We start from the raw sequence: 18,990 nt of genomic DNA on the forward strand, positions 1-18,990 counted from the left end.
TTATGGTACAGATATCCTCTATTAGCATATAGTATAAAATGTGTACATATGGTTGAATATTTGCAAAACTGTTCTGTGGTTTGGTCCATTTAGTGTGGAAATATGGCACGAGAAGGACTGCGTACACTGGTTGTTGCCAAAAATCACTGACTGAAGAACAGTATCAAGATTTGAGGTATGAAGGGACAAGAGTGATCTTGTGCTTCGCTATAGGTACTTCAAGGGGAACGTTTCTCTTTTTTATTCTATTAAAGTGGCAAAAAAAGATAATTCATATTTAAAATGTCAATAGTTGAGGTATGGCACACAGTCTATTAGAGATTTTGTCGTTTGTTAGTGATCTGCAGTCACGCATAGGATATACTGTTTTGCTTTATTATGTGGCTTGACAGTGTTTTCCCAGAAGCTAGCATAATGTTAATTCTGTAGCTTCAGCGTGACCTAAAAAAATCTACTTGTTCTCAAAGATAAGGGCAGTTCCTGCTTAGATGCTGTGATGCCTAATTCTTAATAGTTCTTAAGAAGGCATTGTCTTGACGTGATTTGTCAGAAAACACATGTATAACATTGGGTGTAAAGTAAAATTCGCTCTTTTGATCTGGTTATTCATTAAAGATATTTGAAGACAAACATTTAGCCTTATGAATCCATATTATAAGACTGAATGTGCAGTTTATGAATCATAGCAAACTCTAAGTGGTTTTGTGTTTGTACAAACAGAATCGATACAATCAAGCAAAGTTAAGTATACATGATAGAAACCTGAAGGTTGCTGCTGTTGTAGAGAGTTTGGAGCGAGAAATGGAATTGCTGTGTCTCACTGGAGTAGAAGATCAGCTGCAGGCAGATGTTAGACCAACTCTAGAGATGCTAAGAAATGCTGGAATAAAGGTAATAAACATGTACTGGTGACATAACAGGATATAATTTATTATCTTTTTTTAATAAAACATGAATTATATTTGTCTATATTCAGGTTCATTCAAAGTAAGAAATATGCCAAGTCCTTAGCACATTCTGGGCATGAGCCAGCAGAAACAAACAGGACATTGTAAAGTTCCCTTGTCCACCACAAGTTTCATTGATCTTAACCTTACTTCTGTAGGAAAACTACCACTGGATAAATGTATGTGACTCCCAGTCACTTATCCCCTGCCTGTCTACAGTAAACTGTCCTAGCTGACACTGAATGAGTTTGGCACAAGATTCATATGATAACAGTGTTTTCAGGCTTGGCAATCATGAGAAGTCTCAGCAAAGATCAAAAGGTGAATTGTTTGAACTAGAATTCAGAACTGCCGTTGGAGTTTGTTCATGTCATGTTAAAGAGACGGTGTCAAAAGCTTTGCACAAGAGTTTGTGCTGTGTTTTGTTCATAGGCAGGCTATGCTAGACAGCAATCAATTGCATGTTTAGAAGTAATACATTTTTTTTTTTTGAGAGAGTGTTTGAAGTAAAGATATGAGCAGTATCTGAGGGGAGTGGGCAAGATTATACGCATTTTGCTTGAAGCAGAGTGTCAAACTCCGAACTGAAAAGTTGGGTTGACTTTGCATTGGTTAAATTGAATCAGATACAATGTTGGTTTTAGCCTGAGAAGGAGGGTAAGTTATTTTGATTTCCAACAAGCATGGGAAATCTCCCTTTATGTGAGAGGAGCGGGAATGCGTGGAGCTCTGCCTTGGGACAAATGATGAGCCAGTTGAGAATTTATGGGTGAGAATTAGTGGGCAGACCAATGTGGACAAAATTATGGTAAGTATCTGCTACAGACTGCCTGATCAAGAAATAGAAGAAGAGGCCTTCTTCAGACAACTGGAAAAAGCCTCACATTTGGACATGCTGGTCCTTGTACTGGACTTTAACCCCTCTGATATCTCCTGGAATGGCAACACCAAGAGGGCACAAGCAAACCATGAGAATTTTGGAATGTAATGACAATAATTTCCTGACACAGATGATTGAGGCAAGAGAGAGCTGTGTCACTCTAAGAACAGATGGATCCTCAACCTTATTCCTTAAACTTTAATGCCTTCATCCCAGTTCTGCGTGATTGGTGGGCAGCATCTCTTTGGAGCATTGGGACTGTAGCTCTTTCTCCAGGATATGCTGTCTCATTGCTTGGCTGCTGCTCTCTGATAGATTCTCCCTAGGGTCACGGACTGTTGTGTCACATCATTTTGCTGACAAATGTTCTCTCTCTTGTAGTTGTCTGCATCCTCACTCTTTCGATCAAGGTAGTATCAGAGCCATAGGGAAAGGCTTTTATGCTTTCCCAGCTGTTCAGCTATGCCAGTGGGTTTCCCCAGAGTTTCACCTTGTCTTCATGTAAACTGAGATGTTGGCCCTTGTGAGAAGGGAAGGGGAATGAAGCTGCCTGAAGTAAAGACAGTTCTTCTCTGTTTTGTGTGTTGTTGCAGTAAAAACTGCTCATGAATTTTAGTTAGAAATGCACGTATCAGTATATTTTTTCTGGTCATGTAATCCCAAAAGGTACTAGAAAAAGGTTGGAGAGAGATGTCACTTAGATTTGGAGAACAGACACATTAATGTCCAATGGAGTAAACTTCTATGTTATTTTGCAGATATGGATGTTAACAGGAGATAAACTGGAGACAGCAACCTGCATCGCAAAAAGTTCTCACTTAGTGTCTAGAACTCAAGATATTCACGTTTTCAGACCTGTAAGTATAGTTCCAACTTTTTTGTTGGTTCATCAAAGGACAGCTAATAACAATGTTGCTTTATTTGATTAGTAGTTGGCTGCTTATTGAAAATTGATGAGTTATTGTACAGAGTGTCATAATGGTCAAGAGAGTAGTACTTAGGTTGTTATTCAAGGATGTAGAATTAAAAAGCATTGCTTCTGTTTAAGGGTACTTGTTTCTAGATTTGTTTATATGGTACAGAAATGTTTGTAGCCATGTTCAGGTGACCTAGGTTCAACATGTGTTTTACACTCTTCACTGATACAATAGACATAATAGGGCACCTCTGAATCATGGTGGAGAGGGATCTGTGTGAGGTGCTGATCCAAACAGAAAGAATGTCCAGGAATTTAGGCTATCTGAGTGTGGTGCTTGCTTGCTCTAGCATTTTCATTACTTGAACTCTTCAGACTCAAGCAGAATTAATCCTGAATTAAACTGTGATTCCAACACCCTCTGCATAGACGTAGTTCAAATCAGTATGAGAAAATTTGATTTTTTTTTAATATCATGAGATATATTTGTATTTTATTAACAGACTGAGATTATCAGAAAGGTAAACTGAATATCTTTTTCTATACATTTTGGTTATATTTGCATAGCATCAACTCTACTGAAGCCAAACAAAAACAGATTTTCCAGACGTTGATTGATGCTGTGTGATCAGACATAGCATGTCTCTGTTTGTTCTAAATGAACCACTTGCACCTACAGAAATAATTATATGAATATAATTTACATGTAAATGTAGTTTCTTCTGAAGCATCGGAATGGCAAATTAGGCCCTGCAGACTACTATTTGCAACTAAATTATTAATGCTTCTGATAAAACTTCAGATCAATTTTTGTTGACCTTTCCATGTTGTAACACCACAAATTAAGTCTTCCTGAACAAAATCTATTTAGTTGAGTTAGATTTTTATTTTCATTACCTTGACTGGTAGTAAGAGATCAGCATAAAACTGTGTTAACTTAGACTGTGCAAAGTTTTGAGTTAGTTAGAAAATGGATTTATACAGAATTATTTCTGTGGCTGTATTTGTTACAAAGAAATAACTACTGGATTAATGTAAGAAAATACCAAGCACTCTAACACTTCTATTTTAGTTATAAATTAGTAAACAAAACATTATTTACTACTTTGGCTTCCCAAAAAAATGCATTTTGTTTTTCAATGCTCTTCCTTTTTATTCTTAGAAGTCTCAACTTCTTCATTTTGTAATGAAATTAACTGATACATTGTTCTAGAGGTATTTACAAATTTTTAAAAAAATACCTCTGTTAGGTGAAAGGTAGAACAGAGAGGACAATTACTGCTTATGAGGGTGCGCCAAGTGCTGACTTCTCTTAATCTCTGTAATGCAGAAAGATTATAAGGGTTCAGTGCAATCCAGGGTGCCTAAGAGTTGGCAGACAAGGAGCTTTCTCTTTACATGTTTAATTGTGAGAAACGAGAAAAAAAATTCTTAGTTGGAGCACATGTATGGGTTTTTCTGTTTGCAGGTGCTTTTTATTGTAACTCAGATTTTATGTGTAGTAGAGTCCACTTGGAGAGAGAAGGGTCTTTGGAATGCATCTGATTCTGGGTAGTAGTGGGCCAAAGACAAAACTTCATGTTCAGTATAATTAAGACTCATATTTTAAAAGTTATTTACAGTGCTGACAGAGCCAAAGTTAGAAGTGTAATCAGAGTTTGTGTTTTATTCTGTGCTTGTCTTGTGTGATAGCTCTAAAATACCTTGATCTTTTATTGGGAAAAAAAAAAACCCAAACCAAAACTGTCAGTCTCCTCAAAATCTGGTTATAATTTGATTTTTTCCATGTTCTGTGTTGTAGCTCAAAACCTTCCCAAATCCATTTGGTAACCTTTGACCATTTTTTGCATTGCACAACTGGCCTTTCTGAAACAATAATTACATAAATAAAAAAATCTATCATGTAGTTCTTTTGTATTATGCTACTTGATCCTGCTTGCATACTCCTGCAAGATCTGAAAGGATTAGTACTAGTGAGCATTTTTATGTGCCCTTTAAAATCTGTCTCTACTTACCCAAACTGAAGGAACTATTAATATAAACATGTTGCATTATTCTAAGAACATATTTTTCTGGTTAATAAATAAAAATTTTGGGGTTTGTTTGGGTTTTTGTCTATTTTTTCTCTAGCCCTGCCAACATGGAAAGACTCAGGTCAGCTTGAATTTAAGATATTGTAATGTCATTAATCCATTAATTTTTTAGTCCTGGTCTACTCCGGTGAGGAACCAGTTAAGCCCACTACATACATTTTCCTTGTTTGACGATTACTTTTTCACTCCATAAGATTTGAAGCTTGTAGTCACATTCCATGGATATTGGGCTTGCAGTGGGATAAAACACTTGCTGAAGAACCAAGGCTTTTTGAGTTCTCAAAAATCTGATTTATTTAGGCAGGTTGTTTTTAAGAATATAACAAAATCTTTTAAGTGAGTGGGGTTTTTTTTATTAAAGGTTACCACTCGAGGAGAGGCTCACTTAGAACTAAATGCCTTTAGGAGGAAGCATGACTGTGCCTTGGTGATATCTGGGGACTCACTTGAGGTACGAACTTGGTTTCTGTCAAATTACATTTATCTGTATGCTTATATTCAAAAAGTACAGTATCAGTGTCTTCATGCTCTTAAACTGTTTTCCAATTGTTGCCCATACTTTAAGTTGTTGTTAAAGATACTTCTGTTTTTCACTGAGTGCTAATTAGAGGATACATGTTCTAGATGGACAAATGGTTTTGGTTCTCTGGTCTCCTGTATGGTAACAGAATGGAATTTATATGCAATATGCTTTAGTATTGTCTCTTCTCTTAACCCCAAAGCGTGTTGGTTCTCTAAACGAAAGAGAATATCAGTTTAAAATAATAAATCTACAGTCAGGAGAATGTGGCTTTTTCCTCACAGATGGATGTTGTGCAAGCAAAAGAATAAAAGAATCTTTTATACTGTGTTTTTGTTTTGAACTACTTGTAGAGTATTTAATCGTAAGTAAATGTGAGTATATTTTTTTCCTTAGGTTTGTCTGAAGTATTATGAGCATGAATTTGTAGAGTTGGCTTGTCAGTGTCCTGCCGTAGTGTGCTGCCGATGTTCTCCCACCCAAAAAGCTCATATTGTGAAACTGTTACAGCACCACACTGGAAAACGCACATGTGCAATAGGTAACTGTTGGCATGACCTTCATTTGCAGTAGCTAAAATCTGTAATAAACTTAAGCAGTAGATGGCACCATTGAGAAGTAGCTGAAACAAAACCAGAGACTTCTTTCAACAGCCAGGTATTACGCAGCTGTAGCAGAAAATGCCATTCCATGAGAAAGGTGTGGTTGTCATCTTTATTCCACAGGAAGAAGTCTTGATTGCTGAATAATAATCCATAGATTAATTGTACAAATTAAAAGGTATATAAGAGGTTTCTAAAATACTGTAAGGCCAGGAGAGTAAAACTAAAACCTCTGAAGAGCTGAATATTGCAGTGACATTTTCCAGGTGACGGAGGAAATGATGTCAGCATGATCCAAGCAGCAGACTGTGGAATTGGAATTGAAGGCAAGGTAATGTTAAAAGTTTCATTGTCAAATATGTGCCACATAGTAGTATAGTAACATGGGATTAGAAGCTTTATTCTTAAACAGTAGTGAATTGATCATTTCTAATTAAAGTATGCTGTGAGATGATAAAAATGCTTAAGTCTTTGAACTAGTATTTTCTTTGCTTCTATGTGCTCTGCTTTATCTTTTTAAATACAAAAAAGCAAGAAAAGCAGAAAACACTATAGTTATTTCTGTGTAGCATTTACCTGGAAAAAGCAGGCTAGGTGACTAAACTTACTTGTTACAGCCACTGCATCTTAGAATATGCACAAAAAAATTGTCCTTTGTGTCTCGTTGCAGGGTTGATTTCTGAAGCAGGAGCAAACTTGACTTTTAAAATTAATTATCACTTAGAATTTTGAAATTTCAAACACATCTTTTATTCTGAGTTTTTAATATTTGGAATATTTTTGTTTTGTTCTAGGAGGGAAAACAAGCTTCCCTAGCAGCTGACTTTTCTATCACACAGTTTAAACACATAGGTAGGCTGCTGATGGTACATGGTCGAAACAGTTACAAAAGATCAGCAGCACTTGGTCAATTTGTCATGCACCGAGGCCTTATTATTTCAACTATGCAGGTATTTAAAACTTTCTTTTTTCCCTGAATAGTTAAAAGCACCATGTCTATCTTTGCAATATCACAAAATCTTAATCAACTAGTGTTGTTATTTTTTCTTTATTGTAATGTTTTGTATGCGGAATTATATTAAATATATAATTGTCTGCTTTTTGTAGGCTGTATTTTCATCAGTCTTCTATTTTGCATCTGTTCCCTTGTACCAAGGATTCCTAATGGTAGGGTAAGTCAAAACCAGCAGTTACGATATCTGGTAATAAATATAGCAAACTAACTTGTTAAATAACATCACGTAGTTGGTGTCTGCCATGTTTTTCGTATGTTTTGTGATTGATACGCTACCAAAACCTGCAGTGAGTCTACAAAGAAAAGTCAAACTACAAAGAAAAGTGAATATGCACTATATGAGGGTTAGAGCCTCATGATCACTTCTCTGAAGAGAGGGATCTGCATAGCCTTAGAAGAAGATGCCATGTAACCTTTTTCACATACAGGGTGAACACAATAGAGGAAATCTCTAAGACCAGTTTCAGTGGTTACACAGATTGCCATACAAGCCTCAGTGAGAATCACAGATTTTTCTGTGAAAAATGGAGCTGAAGCTACTGACTTTTATGAAATTTCCTCTGAGTGCACTACCTAAGTCTACTACATAGATTTCCGTTCAGGTGAATGTATGCAGGACTGTGAGCACCCTGTTCTTGTTGCAGAAGCTGCTTTAGTAATACGGTTCCCCAAGTCATACAGCTGAGGGATACACATATATTTGTGTTTCTCTCTACTCTCTGCCCCTTCTCTCGTAAGACCTTCTTTTTATACTTCTTTTTATATGTAAACAGCAGCTTAAATCAATTGTAACTTAAACAGATTTGATTTGATTTGACTATGATTTACACCAGACTCTGCAGAGGCAAGCAGTAGACCTCTCCAAAATGTTTGGAAGTACTTGTGCTAAGTTCTAGGAAAGTACATACTAAAGTATACATCTGGTGTGTGCATACTAAAATCCAGAGCCACTTACAGAGCTGTTACGACTTTTGTTCATCCACCTACCCATACCATGATGTCCAGAATATAGTGCTTGGTTTTTCTTCAGTTTTCATACCATCATCTGTGGATGAATTTAAATGTCAGGTCTTCGAACTGGTTGTCCAAAGTGCAAGTGCACAAGGAGTATGGTAACAGGCAATAAGTTTGGGTGGTATGTATAGAAGAAAGAAATGTATTTACTGTTTTTGAACATATAAAAGCTGTGTAACTTCTCATGACTGGCAGCTCTCAGAAGCACAAGAGCAAGTTGCGTATGTAAAGCTGTATTGGTAAGCTGCCTCAGTACTGGATAGAAGAGCCAGTTTAATTCCACTTACATAAAAAGAATACTTGAACTCAATAGGTCAGTTTAAAATCATATCATATGAAAGTGTCAATTTATGTGCTTTCCTTTCACCTAGGTATGCAACCATATATACTATGTTTCCAGTCTTCTCTCTAGTATTGGACCAGGATGTGAAGCCAGAAATGGCATTGCTATATCCAGAACTTTATAAGGATCTCACAAAGGTATGAATGTCCTCAGTGCTTGGATATGAACAAATACTGAAATCTCCAGTGTGTGCAAAACTGGGAGTTCTTACAATCATTTTCTTAAGGTATTGCATGCAAGACAAGTGCACAACTTTTGTACTATTGTGGTGGGTTGACCCTGGCTGGGGGCCAGCTGCCCACCAGAGCTGCTCTATCACTCCCCTCATTCTCTAGACAGGGAAGAAAAAGTACAACGAAAAGCTTATGAGTCAATATAAGGACAGGGAGAGATCATTCACTAATTGTCGTCACGAGCAAAACAGACTGAACTTAGAGAGGGAATTAATCTAATTTATTACTAGGCAAAACAGAGTAGAGGAATGAGAAATAAAATCAAATCTTAAAAACACCTCCCCCCACCCCTCCCATCTTTCCGGGCTCAACTCCACTCCCGGCTTCAACCTCCGCCCCCCTCAGTGGCACAGGGGGACGGGGAATGGGGGTTACGGTCAGTTCATCACACGTTGTTTCTGCTGCTTCTTCATCCTCAGGGGGAGGACTCCTCTCATCATTCCCCTGCTCCAGCATGGAGTCCCTCTCACGGGAGACAGTCCTTCATGAACTGCTCCAACGTGAGTCTCCTCCACGGGGTGCAGACCTTCAGGAGCAAACTGCTCCAGCATGGGTCCCCCCACGGGGTCACAAGTCCTGCCAGCAAACCTGCTCTGGCGTGGGCTCCTCTCTCCATGGGTCCACAGGTCCTGCCAGGAGCTTGCTCCAGCCTGGGCTTCCCACGGGGTCACAGCCTCCTTCAGGTGCCTCCATCTGCTCCAGCATGGGGTCCTCCATGGGCTGCAGGTGGAATCTCTACACCCCCTCATCCTTCCTCGATGGGCTGCAGGGGGACAGCCTGCTTCACCATGGTCTTCACCATGGGCTGCAGGGGGATCTCTGCTCTGGCACCTGGAGCACCTCCTGCCCCTCCTTCTGCACTGACCTTGGTGTCTGCAGATGTTCTTACATCTTCTCACTCCTCTCTCCAGTTGCAAAAGCCCCCCCAACTGTTTTGTTTTCCTTCTTAAATATGTTATCACAGAGGCGCTGATTGGCTTGGCCTTGGCCAGTGGTGGGTCCGTCTTGGAGCCGGCTGGCATTGGCTCTATCAGACACAGGGGAAGCTTCTAGCAGCTTCTCACAGAAGCCACCCCTGTAGCCCCCCGCCCCCCCCCCCCCCCCTCCCCCGGCTACCAAAACCTTGCCATGCAAACCGAACACAACTATGAAAATAATACATGGTACCAAATGTTCCACTCAGTTTTATTAATACATTTGTTAAGTCACCAATGGTTGGACTGAAATAATTAAAACATGAAGGTATGTTGATGTAAAAGTTGCTTTCAGTCTGGCCTCAGGATCTCTGATCTGGCGTTATTTATGCTTACTTTTTCACAGCTCCTTTTTCCTTTTTAACTGGTAGATTAATTTATAGATTCCCCCCCCCAACTTCCAGAAATTACTACTGATCTCTCCAAAAGCTGATTTCCTTTAAATAACAGATATTGATAACTGATATATTTTAAGTGAGTCATCTGTAGACACTGCTTTCTGTGTGTTTGCAACAATGAAAGAGTATAATTTATTTACCCACAGAAGTGAAACAAATCTCAAGGTTTTGCTTTCATAAGTTTTTTGAAAAGTACTTCTGCTTCATCTTAAACTGTCAGCTAGAAAAGTTACGATCTAAGGCAGAAGCAGATAGTCTTTTTAGGGATAGTAGATTCTTTGAAGATGTGTCTAAAAGTTCAAAAGCAGACTGTAGTTGAAGCAGGTCCAAACTTTTCAGAGCCTTTGTCTTTTTAATTGTACTAACTTAGTCTGGAAAAAAAATTTTCTCATGTCTTGGAGATCTTGATTCTCTCTTTCTCCACTTTGGACTCTTTAAAGTGTCTTTGTGAGGTTTCAGCCTATGATTAATCTCAAAAAAGCATGGCCTCACACCTGCTAAAGGCAGTTGTAAACTTGCCTGTGGAAACCTGTTGATGGAACTTGGAAGCAACTTATTTCCAAAGATAGAAGTTAACCTGTACTTGGAAACTGGCCATGATGGGTAGATTAATACAGGCTAAGTTTTTTCTTTAGGTTTAAATGGCTGTTCTTAGAGATGCTGAATCACTGGCTTTCCTAGCTTACATTGCATCTCTATGAATATTAAATAAGTAGAACCCAAATAATTGTCTTCAGAAGAAAAAAAAAAGAATGTGGAGAAACTGGAGAGTACAGTTCAGCGCACTGTGTGGGGCAGATGATGATCAGTGAGTGATTATGGATGAGTAGTACAAAAAGTTATTTACATGCTACCTTTGACTTCACTATTTACAAGGTTAATTATTGTGAGTGTTTATTACAACAATTTATGATCATGCTACCTTAGTCATGATATTATGAAGCCTATTCTGTACATCATTTTTCAAATTATGGCCTCTAAATGCAAATCTGTACCAATGCCATTCAGCTAGTGTTATTCAGACGCACGTTGATGTGGACTATAATTGTATTACTAGGAATTGATTTCTTTTCTGGGATATACTAGTGATGAAAATGCTTTTTAGATTTTTCAAAGAATAAGATACATTGGCACAAGTCATTAACAGACTCTTGTTCCAGTGCAAGAAGAAGAGAAAATTAGCAGGGTTCAGAGGGACAGGTGTGGCCACATACCCTGGAGGACACGCTGATTCAGTACTACTGTTACTGTGGCTCCTATGGAGTTACAGCTAGAAAAGCTGATGAAAATTTGAAAGGAAGTACAAGAGGGCTCCCTGCTTTCATCTGAAAATTATTTACAGCCTGTTGTGCAGCATTCCCTGGAGACTCAGGAGTGACTTACCCCTTCTAGTTCCATAAAGGTGACCCAAAACTCAAGTTCATTGTTATTTCACAAATCTTGCTCATTGGGAGCTATAGTTAAAGGTGGAAGCAGTGTCCAGTACTCGAAGAAAAATGAGTGGGCACTCATAGGAGAAAAAAACCTAATGTTTCTTTGTGCTTGTATGAGAATTTTTTCCCATATGTTTAGTCTGTCACCAACATGCTAGACTATATACAGAATTATGAAAATGTCTTTAGCACCTTGCCATGAACTCTATCTATTCAAGGAAATGGTTTAGCCTTTACTGAAGTAATAGAGTTAATTCATCACTTTCTACAGCAATGAAGGAAACATATTTGTTTGTAAAGTGCTGATTCTTCCGTGTTACAGTGATCACTTCTTTTGTGCCAAAATGGCTGCTCTGTGATTTTATCCTTTTAAATGCATATCATTTCAGCTCTGCAATTCTAACATATTTCATTTGTACCCTCACAGAATGGATGTCATAGGCACATGTACCGCATTTATTCTTTGATTCATGCATATGTTCCAATCTGTAACATTCACAATCACAAGAAGATTTAAAATGTATTTGTTAATAATTATTTGCTGAAAACTCATAGTAGTCCTGTGTTGATTCTATGAATGCAAGTAGACAGTTTATCCAACATTTATAAATGACTAATAACTACGGTTTTGCTTGAGGTTTAGGTCAGTAGGTACACAATGCTATTTTTCTTGAAGACTACATTTTACAAAACGGACATAAAAACATTTTAAACAAAAAATAAACTGAAAACTAGTCAGAGCATTGCAAGGTAGACTATCTTTGCTGTTTAAGGCCTTAACTGTCCTACCCCCAAATTTAGACTTTGTGTGATTTCTATACAAGTTTGCAATGAAGAATCATAAAAGCAAGTAGAAAGTTTTTAGCCTATATCACTTCAAAGACTCCTTATTTTCTGGTAAAATATCTCTCTAATGATTAACTATTAAAAATACATGAACTGAGTTGATTTTTTTTTTTTAAAGTTGTATTTAACTGTCCTCTCACTTGTTTCCCTTAGGGAAGATCTTTGTCATTTAAGACCTTCCTCATCTGGGTTTTAATCAGTATTTACCAAGGTAGGAGAGAGTCCTAATTTTACTGAACTGAGAATTTTTTGTCTACTACTAGCAATATTGTTTTTCAGCTGCAGGTTGAATTCCCAAAGCATAACATTACATCAGCAGTTATATATATTGCTTTCTGTTTATCTCGTAAATCGATACTCCTGTAGTATGCCAGACCTATTCAAATCACGGCATGGATTGGTATTTTTATTGATGCATGTTGCCTAAAAAAAGGATGTGTTCTTAATTAAATGCTAATCCAGAAAAATTTTAATGAGTGCTTATCACATTGCATATATATACACAGTAGTTTTCTTTCATGGAATGACAGAAGTACTGTTGAAGAAACCTGAATTATGTAATCAGTGAAAAGTAATTACACTTTCAACAATATCTCATTTATTTGTAGCACTTGACAAAATGAGGTTAATTAACAGTTCATCAAATATATTGCACTGAAAGGTGTTTAATTTTCTAATAGTTCTATTTCTTTACATTTTTACTTTGGTTTTATTTCACATGCACAAAGTACAGTAAATATCACTGTTCTTTTAGATAGATCAATGTTGTTACCTTATAAAAAATATTGCTGGGCAAGTTTTCATAACAAGCAATCAAATGTTCAGTGTGCAGTTATAAAAAGTGGTACACTGAAATATCATTGCTTAGTGTATTGTTAACTTTGTGTGCCTTTTCTAGGTGGTATTCTGATGTATGGAGCCCTGCTGCTTTTTGAATCTGAATTTGTACATGTCGTTGCCATTTCCTTCACTGCCCTAATCTTGACTGAGCTCTTGATGGTTGCACTGACCATACGAACATGGCACTGGTTAATGGTGGTGGCTGAATTTCTCAGTCTTGGCTGCTATGTGGCCTCTCTTGCATTTCTAAATGAATACTTTGGTGAGTAATAGTAAACATATTTTAGCAAAGAACTGTGCTTTATATTTTGAATTTTTTTTCTCATTTTTTAAATTAAAAATAGGTGATAATATGCTTTGTGAAATACAACTTTCTCCATAAGAAATATGACTGAGTTGAAATGAGGATTAATTAATGTTGGATTAAAATATTCTCTTATCCTCTTGGAGTTTGGCAATCTTTATTCCTGTTGTTATGATTTATCTAGATGATAAACTTTACTCAAATCACGCATACTTTTCCTATCCTTGATCTGATCTTGACAGTCCAAACTGCATACCTTAAATTGGCTTTGGGATTTCACTGTTGAAATGGATATGATTTTAAAAAATCAGGACCTTTCACTGAGTTATGAATTATTTTGTATGCCAGACCAAGTGGACCTAATTATATCTAACTCACGAGCTTAAAAGAGCTGAAGTATTGCTAGAGGGTGAGGCAGAAAGCTGTTAGGATAGATTCTTTATATAAGAATCATTGTTTCATAATTATATTAAGCTTATATTAAGCTTGCTTTCCTTTAAATTGCAGTTTGTCATACCATGTCTTAAGGTTCTGATTGTTCATAGTTCACAAAAGGAAAGAACACATTTTAACTGCAAATCTTAGCAGTCAAGGATGTGAGCTTCAAAATAATACATATTTCTTTTCATATCAAATTATCCTTCAGTAAAAACAATTATTTCAATCTTAGTGTGATTTTACAAATGTAACTTTTAGAGAAATATATATAACAATTTTGACAATATGTCACAAGGGGTAGAATACAGCTCCTTCTCTCTGTTTTCCAGGAGCTGATGAGTTGTCCTTCTTCAATTGTCACCTCTCATAGCAGAATTAAATGTTATATGGTAGTTTCTAGGAGTCTTATAGTTCTGCTTTCACTCTTTCATGTCCCAAGTATTCAACACTAGGATAGTGCATTTACATTATCTAATTATTTTTTTATTCAGTGAATGCTTGTCCCAGGTGTTCTCTTACTTCCCAGATTTCTCAGGAGTCAAATTTTAATGAAGAAACAACCCTGCTGGGCTTGGTACTTGTACATTATTTCAGGTTTGCCAGGGTGCTTTTCCTTCTCTGACACAGACTCTTTAATAGAGATTATTGGGTTGATTCCTGACTCTCCACAGACAGATTACAAATGAAAGGAACAAGCAGGAACAGATGCAGGTACTGGCTCTTTAGTCCAGGACCTTCATAAAGTGGAACTTGCTGCTTTACCTTTGTAAGTCTTTGGTATTGGTGACAGCCACTCCTTCCATCCTTTGTGGGTGTTGTTCAGTGAGAAACACCTTTAGGTGGTGTTCACGTATGTGTAAAAACTGCAGGGACTTTGTTTCTTGCAAACCTTTTTGTAAAGGGCAATGCTTTACTCTCCTCATATAAGGAGACAAGAACAAGTCTGAGCAACTGAGTAAGTAAAGGTTGCATGGCATCTTGCAGCCTGGGGACTTTTCTGTATTTTTCATCATTAAGGGTACTGAAAAGGCTGCAGTTTAATGGGCTTTTGTAAAAATGTATTTTATTGTGTGTTATTAATCACTTAATCCGAGAAAATGCATTTCAGTCTCACTTCTGCTTAATGCTTTACTCTTACTTAATCTGTCACATTATAACTGAGGCGAAGGAGTCTTTGTGCATGTAACATAGTATAAACTAAATTATGGTTTACAGTTCAAGGTATAGAACAACTTCCATGTATCAGGAAAAATCCCATGCTTGACTTCATCGGCAAATAAAGTTTCTTTCAGTGAAGTTACTTACAAGCATCATCTCCTCCCAAAGAAATGATATCATAAGTATGACAGGGTACTCAAATTAGAAAGACAAAAATATATGATACTGCTCTACAGCTCTGATTCATTGAAGTAAATCAGTTTTCAGGTTTCTGAATTAATTGCACACAATGGCCTTATTAGGCATGTCTCTATGATATGTTACATAGGCTTTTAGTATGTCTAAGCAAGCTTAGGCTAAAACTGTATAACGTGTTTATACACTGAAATCTAATATGTAAAGTATTTTTAATGAGTAAAGTTGGAGCAGTATAGCATTTCTTTACTGCATTTTCTGAAGTGAATTTTCATTCACATTAAAATAGTTCTGATCAAGTTGTTTATACAGTAAATTGTACCTTGAAGTCAAATGTAAGAAAACTGCCTGCCTAGTTACAACCTTAAAACATGATCAAATATAAATTCTCTATATTTTCAAAATGGTTTGGCTTCATTACTGTTTTAAATATTCTGATTGTCATGTGAAAGGCAATAAGATTCCACTTAATGCTACTAACATCTTTTTAATTTCCTTTTTGTGTAGCTAACCAGTTTGAGTTTTTGTCACATAACTTCTGTATTTTCTGTAAATCTATCCTTTTATTTTCATTCTCCCTCTTTATGAAACAGGTATAGGCAGAGTGTCTTTTGGAGCTTTCTTAGGTAGGTCATGTTTAACTTTTCTTGAAGGTTTTTTTTTTTTCAAGTCTTTAAAAATTCATTAGAGAGTAGTAAATTATTTAATTACATTTGTAAATAATGGGGAAAAGCAAATTTTTAAAAAAACAATTTTCAGGTTACCTGGATTCTGGGATCTTTCCATGATAGTTAAGTATGACCTGACCATTGCAAATATAGTAAAAAAAATTCAGTAGAAAGTGTAGGGTGTCACCATTCTTGTTAATGTTTGTCACAAAAAATAGCTTTTCATTGTGGCTTGTGGCAATATCACTGCATTGTTTTCCCTTTAAATTTTTGGGCTCTAATTTAATCTCTAAGGTTTTAAGAATCAGTCTAGTTGTTGTGACTGTTTCAGAGAAAAATAATCTGAATATGGAATAAAGGATCCAAAATGGTAGCAGAATTTCTGCTTGACAACTTGTATTATACTGGGTTAAAATTGTTCTTACTAGCAGAAAAATAAGCTGGCTTAACTCTTTATTATGAGAAAGTCTTGCTTTTAAACTGAGATTCTGTTTCCCCAAAAATTATTTTGTGTTGCAAAACAGTGTAAGGACAGTAAAAAATCCCTCTGAAGTTCCCATGTAAAGAAAATAGTTGGCAAAACCAAAACGTTGAGGTTAACTTTCTGTTGGTTTGTGCTTTTTTTTTATTTTGCATGATCTTGAACAATAGCATAAGCAAACAATTTAAGAGAGTTTTATTGACTTTGCACTGTGGAAGTACCAGTTTCCATGTTATCAGCTCCCATTACTTATTTTCCCTTTTTGTTTCTGCAGATGTTGCCTTTATCACAACTGTGACCTTCCTGTGGAAAGTGTCAGCAATCACTGTTGTAAGCTGTCTTCCACTTTACATCCTCAAGTACTTGAAGCGCAAATTTTCTCCTCCAAGTTACTCCAAGCTTACCTCGTAAAAGTAATTATATTCCTGTGGTTTTTCGCTCACACCAGTCTGCAAATTGCACATTCACCGTGCTTTAGTGTCTATGGGTTTATGTGGGACTAAAGAAATTAAAAAATAAAAGAGCATGAATAGCACAAAAAGAGGAGGAAACATCCGACAGGTACAATAACATAGAAGTACACTTAACAAGACTATCAGAGATAAACTAAACTTTCGTCATATTGATTTTTTTTTTTTTTTACTTTCAGTTGCTATGATTATAAAATAAAATCAAATTGCCTTTGATTTGACAATGCTTCTGAATGGTTTCATTGCTACTGTAAAGAATTTTTTGCTACTGTAAAGGAATTTTTCCTTCTGTACTAATCTTCTGCAAGTTGAATCGAAAGTTTCATTATTTATTACATAACTTCCTTTAATTATTACATAACTCCTAATTCAAGTCCTTTCCTTTAATGTTTATATACGGAAAAGTTAATTCGTCCATACTTACTATAACAAACCTAATACCTGTAAATGCCCGTGTCTGTATTAGCAGCTAACTGTTATTCCTCATCAGACATTGAGTAATATGCACTACCTGAATTATGTACAGATGTCTGCATAGCACAGTATTATTTTAGGAGCTGTTGTCCTATTCTATACTCTCCATTTCTGGCACCAGTAAATATTACAGATCTGTGATGTTAACAGCAGTTCTTGAAATGCACATTAAAGCCAGGTTGCACAAAAGCTGTTTAAAAATTAGATGATAAATTCTGTACATAATTCCACTGCACCTATTGATCTGTACAGATATTAAAGACATAGCTGCTCAGTAATATGTTTTAAAATTCTTATCCATTTTGTATTTGTAAAACTGCAAATAGTGTCAAAGTACATTTCTATATATGAGAAGTCCAGTAAACCTTGTATTAGCTAATACGTTTAAATTGCCTTGTAATCTGTTTACTTAGGTTACTCAGGTAAAAGAAAATAAGATGAACACATGAACATTATGGTAGGAAAATCTGTCATCTTCCAGGTTGTAAATGTTGTGGTTTTATAACTTAGTTTGGGTGCAGACTTGTTGGGGAAAAAACCCCAACAAACCAGACATTTTTGCTTGTTGTAAACTGTCAGAGTTGAGTATCTTGGGTGAGTTACGACACTTTACAGCAGTTGAAGATTTGTTCCAGAAACTCATGTACTCTGATACAGTCTGAAGGGTCCAAATCTTGCATACTGTAATGGAAAGCAGGATGTATTATTTTAGTTTTCCACTGCAATACAACTTTGCTTTCTCAAGAAGTATGTATAATGAATTTGGCATAGTCTATTAATCAGTGGAAAGGAACAGCATAATTATCCATGCTTTATTTATTAAATATTTATGTGTATGGTTTTTTAAAAAACACTTAGTATGGATGTTATTCTAATGTTTGACTGTATGCCTTTACAACATAATTCCTTGTTTAGTGTCTTGCAACTTTGCCCTTATGCCATTATTATATTGGATGAGTAATATTTAAGTGATAAATATAACTACTTCCTGGGAGAGCAGAGGAAACTGCTGCAGTTATTTGGACTCCATTAATTTTTCTTTTGAAAGTCTTTCTTACTAGCGATTTATCTGCTTTTTTTTAAAAAAAATAATTTCATTCCTCATTATAAAAGCAATAAAGCCTAATTTCTACCAAATGTTATTAATGGTATATGTGTTAAATGAACTACTGAAGTAGGGTTTCTTTTAATTACACAACATTGCAGACTAGTTTGCTCTGTCCCTCTGTAAACTAACTTTTGTAAAAGTCCCACAAGATGTCACTGTTCTTGCATGCTAGCAGAAGCCTTTCTTCATTTTATGTGGTTTTGGCAAGATACTCTTGGTTTATATTTTTAGTTTAGTCCTGTGATATTTTTGTTGCTGATCGGCTTTAATTTTCTATTTTTCTCCAATAAGTGGCAATTACTTTGAAACAATTAAGAAGAGTCACCAGCACGCAGTTGTTCTGAAACAATATTTTCTTCAGAATTTTGTCTTACACGTTATGATCTCGCAACCATGTGCATAAGATTCAGTAGATCAGCAAAAGCTTAGACTTGGTCATCCTTCATCTATACATCACATCTTCGACATTAGGCAGAAAATGAGAAAAAAACAGAAATTAAACTAGCAGTATGGAAGTGATAGTATTACCATAATACAGCTGTATGCCATACAATCGTATCCATGTGTACAGAATTTACAGTGTTACGTATTAATCCTCAGCATTAAGACTATGAGGTTAGTGTGATAGCAAATGTGTAGA

The 18,990-nt window shown here is 36.2% G+C and overlaps 1 protein-coding gene across 1 annotated transcript in view; it reads left to right on the forward strand.

The window, feature by feature from the left end:
- ATP9B (ATPase phospholipid transporting 9B (putative)) overlaps positions 1-18,384 on the forward strand; it is a 182,855-nt gene extending 164,471 nt beyond the window's left edge. Inside the window, 14 exon segments of the mRNA XM_075745250.1 lie at positions 94-136; positions 139-191; positions 721-891; positions 2,586-2,684; positions 5,198-5,287; positions 5,753-5,897; positions 6,225-6,289; positions 6,753-6,908; positions 7,066-7,130; positions 8,359-8,467; positions 12,368-12,425; positions 13,113-13,316; positions 15,743-15,775; positions 16,573-18,384. Of these exon segments, the coding sequence (XP_075601365.1) occupies positions 94-136; positions 139-191; positions 721-891; positions 2,586-2,684; positions 5,198-5,287; positions 5,753-5,897; positions 6,225-6,289; positions 6,753-6,908; positions 7,066-7,130; positions 8,359-8,467; positions 12,368-12,425; positions 13,113-13,316; positions 15,743-15,775; positions 16,573-16,709 (1,428 nt within the window). The 3' untranslated portion in view covers positions 16,710-18,384.
- Positions 18,385-18,990: the final 606 nt, after the last annotated feature.

This window comes from Balearica regulorum, chromosome 2 (genome assembly GCF_011004875.1).
Source record: "Balearica regulorum gibbericeps isolate bBalReg1 chromosome 2, bBalReg1.pri, whole genome shotgun sequence".
NCBI classification, from domain to species: Eukaryota; Metazoa; Chordata; class Aves; order Gruiformes; family Gruidae; genus Balearica; species Balearica regulorum.